We start from the raw sequence: 8,011 nt of genomic DNA, 5'->3' as shown, positions 1-8,011 counted from the left end.
ATGAGCTTTCCCAAGGATATTTAGGGGGTTTTCCCCTAAAAACATCCCCAAGGAAAGCAAAACTGAAATGCCACCTTTGTGTAGAGGCAAATGGGTCTGAGGGTTGCAAGATGTGGTGACAAATATGAGCTCAGAGGTGGTTTTTGCAAGCTGAGCACCTCAGCCTGGCCATGGGCTTGCTTCAAGCTGGAGTAACAGGCACCAGCTTTGCTCAGAGATGGGAGAAGAAACAGCTGAGCCTTGAATTGGATGTCCAGAGGGAGTGATTGCACCTGAGCTGGGTGCTGCTTCATTAGGTTTGAGGGCAAACGAGCAGGGGTGGGTGGGATGGGGCAGAGCACCTGCACAGCTGGTTCCCAGCAAGTGATTTAACCAGTTTAGATGGGGGGAGGCAAAGCACCAGCCTCTACCCCTCAGCTCCTGCCCTGGGCTCAGATCTGGGTGAGCTAATAGATGTTAATTTTAGTTATAACCTAAAAATAATAATTAGTGTTCCCCCCCTTTGCTTGGGATCTCATGATTTTGCAGTTAAAGTGGAGCAAAAACGCAGGGACCCCATCAGATTCCTCATTGCAAACTGGTGCAGGTGCAGACCAGGGGCTGCTGGTGGCTTTGGTGCTGGTTTTAAAGCTGAATTAATGATTCAAGCAGGAGCCTTGGGAAAAAAAACAACCCAAAAACCAAAAAAACCCACTAGTGTGAGCAGCACAGCAGGAGGGGTCTCCAAATCCTGGTGCTGAGGAGCATCTGCAAGGTGGGTTTGCAAGTTTAGTTATCTTTATTAGATGACAACCTGTGGGTTATATAAAGTCTTGGAGTTTGGGTTGTTTAGACTCTTCAAATAACATTTGCTGTTTCTTTGATGTTTTTTCCCCTGCCCCAAACACCTTCCAGCCTTGGTTGGACCATTGCAAACAAGGAAAGGATGGGATCTTCTGCTATGGTTCCTGAGGACACAGGTGGTTCCTTTGCTTTGGGATCTGGGGGGGGAGGTTTTGGGGGGGGACAGTGACCTGGATGGGCTCTTCCCACACCCCACTTGTAAGGCAGCAAACAGGAAACGTGTGAGCACCGGCAGTTGAGTGTAACCCGAAAACGGAAAGCTGCCTTGAGTAAGAGAGAAAATGAAAGCTCGGGCACGGGGCAGGTCAGACACCGTCGGTGTGGGACCAGCATCCATCCCAGCCTGGGGACCCCAAAACTGAGGGTCCCTCTGGGCAGCTGGGGAAGGTAAGCTTTGCTGCTCTGGGGATAGCTCGTGCATCACCTTAAAAAATAGAAAAGCAAAGAAAATAGGGGGGTTTCATGCTGTTGGTGAGCTGGAGGGGGCTTTTTCTTGCTGCCCGTGGGGGTAATGAGGCCAGGGGATATTTTCTGATGGCTGGGAGCAGTGTGGGGTGTTTTGGAGGAGACTCAGGTCACCTGGAGTTGGTGATGCCATAGGGGGACCCTGCTCAGCTGGGGTTGGGGGGTGTGGTTCCTATCCTGGCCCCCCACTTTGTTCTGCACGTCCTTTGTGTGGTGGGCTCAGCTCATCCCTGGGGCTGTGGCAGGTAACTGGGGGTTTTAGATATTGGGAAGAAATTCTTTGGTGTGAGGGTGGTGAGACAGTGTCCCAGGTTGGCCAGAGAAGCTGTGGCTGCTCCTCCCTGGAAGTGTTGAAGGCCAGGTTGGATGAGGCTTTGAGCAACGTGGTCTAGTGGAAGGTGTCCCTGCTGCTGGCAGGGGGGTTGGGACTGGATGAGCTTGAAGGTCCCATCCCACCCAAACCAGTGTGGGATTCTATGATTCCCCATGCCTTAAACAACCCACCTCCCCCCCAGATCACCCACTTCTGCTGCCTTAGATGCTGGGGCCACCATAAAGGCAACTGGTTTCTGTCCCTTGTCCCCCCACCGGTGTCCTATGGGACTCCAGTAACTCCCCAAAACCCTTTTCCTTTAGGGAGAAGGGGATGTTTTCGGGGGGATATTCCTGCTTTTCTGGTGCACTCTGGGATTTAGGAGAATCACCATTTCCCATTCCCAAAGGAAAGGGGCAGAGGGCTGGAGCAGCCGGGGGTGTCCGTGGGTTGGGAGCGGAAAGCCGGGCTGCAGCAGCTCAAGTGTGGCCCCAGCTCTGTGTCACCTCTCCCTGTGGCTGATGTCCCCTTCCCTCGGTTCTTTGGCTTTGCCATGTAGAGAACAACCCCTTATGGGGATGGTGTGGTGGCTGTTGGTGAAACTGCCACCCACCCAGCATGGGGACAGGGGTGCGAAGGGGTCCTGCCTCAGACTCCCCCCCCACCCCAAACCAGGGTGAACACGCAGGCGTGATGGAAACCTCCCCGAGGTCTCATGCAGCTCTCACCGGGGGTGACTCAGGGCTGTGAAAACTGGGGGAGGAATTTTCAAAGCTGCTGCTCAGCTCTAAAAAAGCAGGTGGAACCACCACATTTTTTGCCCAGATCTCCAGCATCGCCTTGGCTGGTGCTTTGGTGGTGTCACCTCCTGGCTGTGTCACCTCCCAGGTGGCCTTGGTGCTCTGCTGTGCATCCTCCGCAGCGTGGGGAGATTTGGGATGGGTGCTTGGCTGGTGGCAGGAGGATCCGCTCACCCAGAGGGTGCTGGGCTTGTGGCCAGTGCTGGCCGTGGGTCGAGGCTCCATTTGCACCACGCAATCAGAGATAAGCTCCTCTCTTCCTCTTGCCAAACCCAAGGGGCCATTTACGCCAACCAAAATGAATTTCCAGCATGGTCCTGCTCCACCATCTCCCACTGCACCACGGCAAAGGTCTCCAGTAAGGAGAGAACTGGCCATGGCTCAGCACCCATCGCTTTCCCCTTGACAGGACCAAGCCAGGAGCCATGACCGAGCGCCGGGCAGCCACCAAGAGCCGGCGCTTGGGCTCCAGCCGGCGCAAGCAGCTGCACGAGGGCTCTGGTGAGGCACCAGCAGCAGCTCCTGGTCCCAGCAAAGAGCTGCCCTGGGAATCCCAAATAGTGCAGAGGCTGCAGGAATTCTTCAGGGAGCAGGACAAGGAGCAGGTGGGGTTTGTCACCCGCTCAGACATGCAGGTAAGGGATAGGGATGTCTTCTTGGGTCAAATGCCACCAGAGTGGTTGGAGACTGGATGATGGGGCGGTTTTTCCTCCTGATTCGCTTTGTCCTTAGAAATTGCAGGTGGAGGATTTTCCGTGCAGCACGGAGGAGCTGGAGCTCGTCTTCGATGGGCTGGATGCTGCCGGTACCGGGCGGTTAAGCACCGATGAGTTCACTGCTGGGCTCCGTAAGTGCTGACATGTCACCTCCGAGCATCCCAACCTCAGATGTGGCCCCACTGCTTTCCCAGGGGGGAACTAAAACACTCCCCTTGCTGGGTGGCACATGATGGCCCAAAAATTGTCCCCATGGCCAGGTCTCAGCCCATGGCTCACCTGGTGAGGGGTCCTGTTGTGCCGAAGTGGGTTGTCAAAGCCATGGAGTGGGAAATGTCGGGGTCTGGGCTATTCTGTCACCCCAGCTGGGCACTGAGGGTTTGGGGTGTGTCTTGGCAGGGCAGTTCCTGAGCTCCCAAAAAGCTGCCAGGTCCCATCACCGGCGGAAAACAGCATCCCGGAGGGTCCGCTTGGTCCTCCCCAGCCTGGCACTGGAGGGAGCGGACAGCGAGGAGCGGAGACACTTTGCTGCCTTCATGGACCAGCTGGGCACAGCCAACGTCTCTGAAGAGTAAGTGCCATGTTCAGCACCCATGGGTGTCCTGCAGGATGGGGCAGAGCTGCCCAAGGGGGAAAGGCTCAGGGCAGGGTGATATTCCCTGTGTTTGGTCCCCATACAGACAGCAAGCCCAGAAATTTCTTGGAGGTGCCTTTGCCCCAAGTGCAGGAGCAGGAGACAGGATCACAGTCACCTCAGTGTTCATCTGTCCCCCAGGGCCGTGTGTTCTGAATGAGCTGAGACCCCAGAGCTGACCTGGCCTTGGGGGATTCTGGGGGGATGCTCACCACAAAACACCCCTCTCCCTGCAGACAGGAGATCTGGCAGCTCTGGGTGAAGCTCCGTCAGGATGAACCCCAACTTCTAGGCAACCTGGAGGACTTTTTGGCCAAGATGAAGCACCGCATCCAAGAAGCCAGGAACAAGAAGGAGGCTTTGGAGGTGACCCTGAAGAAGTGAGTCACCCCAGGGCAGTGGAGAGGGACCTGAAGGATGGGGAACAGGGGTGGGGCTCCCTGTTCACCCCATCTGTGGAGATATACCCAAGGAGGGAGAAACCTGGGTGCTTTCAGCATCTCCATCAGTGGCTGGAGCAGAGGTTTCACCGGGAGCTGATGTTTGGGGTCGGGCTCCCTCTACAGTCACACACAGGATGGCAAAAGTGCTGGACATGTCCTTGCTGGATGAACCTCTCCAGGCAAACCCAGCTGCAGCCTGCAGGTCCCATGGGCAAAGTGGGGTCCCAGGGACCTGCACCCACTGCAGCAGGGTCTGACCACCCTTCTGACCTTGCTGTCCCTGGCAGGCGTGTGGCTGAGCACAACAAGGAGGTGCAGCAGCTCTGTGAGGCCCTGGAGCAGCAGATCCATCAGGAGCAGCAGCGGCTGGAGCAGGAGGTGGGTCACCAGTTGCTCCTCTACCCTGGCCATCCACCCTGGGAGGGGACCCAGCACCTCTAAACCCCTGTGGCAACTTCCAGATGGGTGAGTGGGTGCTAATGTCCTTGTTGTCACCCCAGAGCGCGGCCCGGAGCCACCAGCACGGCGTGGAGCTGCAGCAGGCACTGGATGCCAGCGAGAAGGAGGTGCAGCGCTTGGTCACAGCGCAGATGGAGGTGAGTTGGCCCCAAGCCCCGGTCCTTCATCGTGCCTATGGGGTCTCTGGGCTGTGCCTGTAGCAGCAACACAGTGTTGTCCACCTGGTCTCAGTCTGTCCCTACCAGTTCTAGATGCCAGTTGTCATGTAGGACCTCCATCCCCTCTCCTTTGCCACCTCCATCCCCTCTCCTTTGCCACCTCCATCCCCTCTCCTTTGCCACCTCCATCCCCTCTCCTTTGCCACCTCCATCCCCTCTCCTTTGCCACCTCCATCCCCTCTCCTTTGCCACCTCCATCCCCTCTCCTTTGCCACCTCCATCCCCTCTCCTTTGCCACCTCCATCCCCTCTCCTTTGCCACCTCCATCCCCTCTCCTTTGCCACCTCCATCCCCTCTCCTTTGCCACCTCCATCCCCTCTCCTTTGCCACCTCCATCCCCTCTCCTTTGCCACCTCCATCCCCTCTCCTTTGCCACCTCCATCCCCTCTCCTTTGCCACCTCCATCCCCACACTCCCCTCAATCCCCAGAGCACCTGAGCTGAGTTTCCTACTCAAGGGGAAAAATCCACCCCCAGGTCTAGAGGAGATGATTATCCATTATTCTTTGGCATGGGTCTCATGGGGGTCCTGGCAGGGTGTGAGTGTCCTGGTTGCCATCCCACAGCTGGAGATGCGGTGCCACAACCTCCGCAGCACGCAGCAAGCTGCCAGCACCGAAAACCAGCAGCTGGAGGAGCATCTGCAGCACCTTCACCAGCAGCTCCAGCAGACCCACAAGCGCCTGCAGACAGCAAGGGCTGCGGTGGCTCAGGTGCATGAGGAGGAGTCTGGGTGAGTAGTTGAGTGACTAGCACCTTCATGGTTTCCTCCCGGGGGTTGCAGTGGATGGGGAACGAGTTTGATGGGTCTCAGCCATCGTGAAGCTTCAGTGCTCTGAAAAGCAGCAGAAAAGAAAGCCAGGGCTGTCAGCGCCGTGCACTGAACGTGTCTCTGTAGGGCAGTGCCAGCAGAGATGGGGATGTCCTTCACCAGAAGGACCCAACCAGGACTGATCCAAGGGTTGTGGGTTTTGCTGTCCTGTCCTGGGGACAACCCTGCAGCAGGGATGGACGCAGTGAAGAAGATGCAATTGCCATTTTGACCCCTGTGCTCTGTGTTTGCAGGGACAGAGCAGTGGCAGAGCCACCTGACAAGACACCAATGTCCCCACAGGTACTTCAGCTGGGTACGGGGGGATGGGACAGGGATGTCCATGCTCCAAGGACTTGTGCTGTTCAGTTTGGGGAGCCCAAGCAGAGGCAGTGCCTCCCTGAAAAGCTTTCTCAAACTGGTGCCATCCAGACGCTTGGGAAGGGAGGGGGTAGCAGCATCTTAGTCCTGGTACCCCCAAGATTTTGGGTGGGTACCTGCTGGAGAGCTCAGCATTGTTTCAGGTGGATACACTCCCTCACCAACCGCTTTTCTCTCTCCTCTTCCCACCCTTTTCACTGCAGATGAATCTGGAGAAGAGCGAGAAGTACCACTCTGAGACACGGATCAGACTGGGGTCCCAGAGCAGCAAACCCAAAGCCAAGAGCACCCACCAAGTGTAAGGGGACCTGGGCAACAGCTTCTGCTCCAGCTTGTGCCCCTGAGCTCTGCAAGCTGGTGCTGAGCACCCAAATCCTCCACCCTCCCCAGGCAAAACACAATATTTATTCCTTTCAATGCTCCTTTCCCACCCACTCATCTCTCATCCTGGAAATCAGATCTATCACCCCAGCTCAGCACCCCAGATCCCTCCCTTGGCTCAGGCACTCGGGGTACCTGGCCAAGAGTTCTCCTTTCATCTCTGATAATGTCAACACGGAGCCTGGGAAGCGGCACACTTGCTGCCTGGGCAGGATACAGCCCCAGGTCTGGCTCCCTGGGTGCACGTCCCCTTCTCCCTGTCCCTGGTCACTGCTTGTGTGAACCTCCAGTGCACCCCGAGGGTAAATACAATCTGGTTTGGAGAGGGATGGGGTGAGGTGATGGAGGGGACACCCTCCTGGTACTGGTCCAGGTGGATGGGAGGGAGCTGCAGCCTGACCCAGGGGCTGAACCCCACCCTATTTTCTGCCCTTTCCAGGGTTTGGGAAGTGCCACCAGCAGAAATAAGTGTTTTGGGAGCCCCACCAAGACTGAGCTCCACAGAAGAGGACACCTTCCCAGAACTTCTGAAAGAGGAACACTTTTCTGACCGAAGCTCTTTGCTAAGAGAGATGAATGATGCAATAGCAGCTCTGAGCACACAGCTGAAGCCGCAGGCACCGGGTGCACCCTCCACACCAGCAGACACTGCCTGTCACCCCAGGGATGGCGCTGAGCCCCAAAAAGGGATGGAGGCAACTACAACCCATGGCTCAGCCCCTGGGGTCCTGCAAGAGACCCTCGCTGGGCATGTCAGTCATGAGCTGTTCGAAGGAGACCTGAAAGAGGGACCAGCTGCAGCTGAGCTTCGTGCTCCAGATGTGACACAGGCTGGTGCGTCCATGGGAGCTGAGCACTGCTGGGCTCAGGAGCTGGGGGCAGAGCAGGGAGAGAGCGTGGAGGAGGCACAGAGGATGTTATTCCCGCAGGGAAAGGGTGCTGGTGTGAAGGAGCTGATGCTAAAAGTGGCTGAGCATCTGCAAGGAGCACCAGGAGAGAGCATGGAGACAGGAGAGCAAGTGCTGATGGAGGTGGAGGGAGAAGGATGGATGCAGGAAGAAACAGGTTGGGAAAAAGCAGCACAACCCCCAGGAGAAGCTGAGAAAGAGGCATTAAGCCAGGGAGAAAATCTGGAGGCAGGTCTGGGGCCACATGAGGCTGGGGAGGCAGGTCTGGCAGTGGGACAGCAGCTTAGCACAGGTGAGCTTGGCCTGGCTGTGGCTCCAGAAGAGTCCTTGGGTGCAGGTCTGGGGCAAGAGGCTGACCCACAACCAGAGCTCTCCAAGAAACTTGAAATAAAGCCTGGAGAGAACCTGGAGCCAGAGCCACCATCCCGGGGTGAGACACAAATGGGAGCAGCACAGGAGGACAGTGTCCTTCCCAAGGTGACAGTGGCTGCTGGCCCTGGGATGCTGGAGGACAGTGCAGAGGTGCAGCCCTGGGGAGAGACCTTAGATGATGACATGGTGCTGGCCCCAGCTCAGTGTGGAGGGAGCAGCAGAGGTGGGGCCGAAGAAGGAGAGGTGGAGGTGACAGAGCCCAGGGAGA

At 57.0% G+C, this 8,011-nt stretch overlaps 1 protein-coding gene across 1 annotated transcript; it reads left to right on the top strand.

Moving 5' to 3' along the window:
* Nucleotides 1-2,846: 2,846 nt before the first annotated feature.
* Nucleotides 2,847-7,992, top strand: LOC104523169 (ras-related protein Rab-44-like; the record flags this gene model as incomplete). Its single annotated transcript, XM_029084419.1, has 10 exons — nt 2,847-3,056; nt 3,154-3,268; nt 3,537-3,708; nt 4,008-4,151; nt 4,502-4,592; nt 4,715-4,810; nt 5,457-5,623; nt 5,956-6,004; nt 6,286-6,380; nt 6,903-7,992. Coding segments are annotated over exons 1-10 (2,229 nt in total), but the record flags the coding sequence as incomplete, so codon positions are not given.
* Between the last annotated feature and the right edge of the window lie 19 nt (nt 7,993-8,011).

Source organism: Antrostomus carolinensis, unplaced genomic scaffold (assembly GCF_000700745.2).
Source record: "Antrostomus carolinensis isolate BGI_N321 unplaced genomic scaffold, ASM70074v2 scaffold43783, whole genome shotgun sequence".
Classification (NCBI taxonomy): Eukaryota; Metazoa; Chordata; class Aves; order Caprimulgiformes; family Caprimulgidae; genus Antrostomus; species Antrostomus carolinensis.
This window is presented reverse-complemented; position numbering and strand designations above follow the sequence as displayed.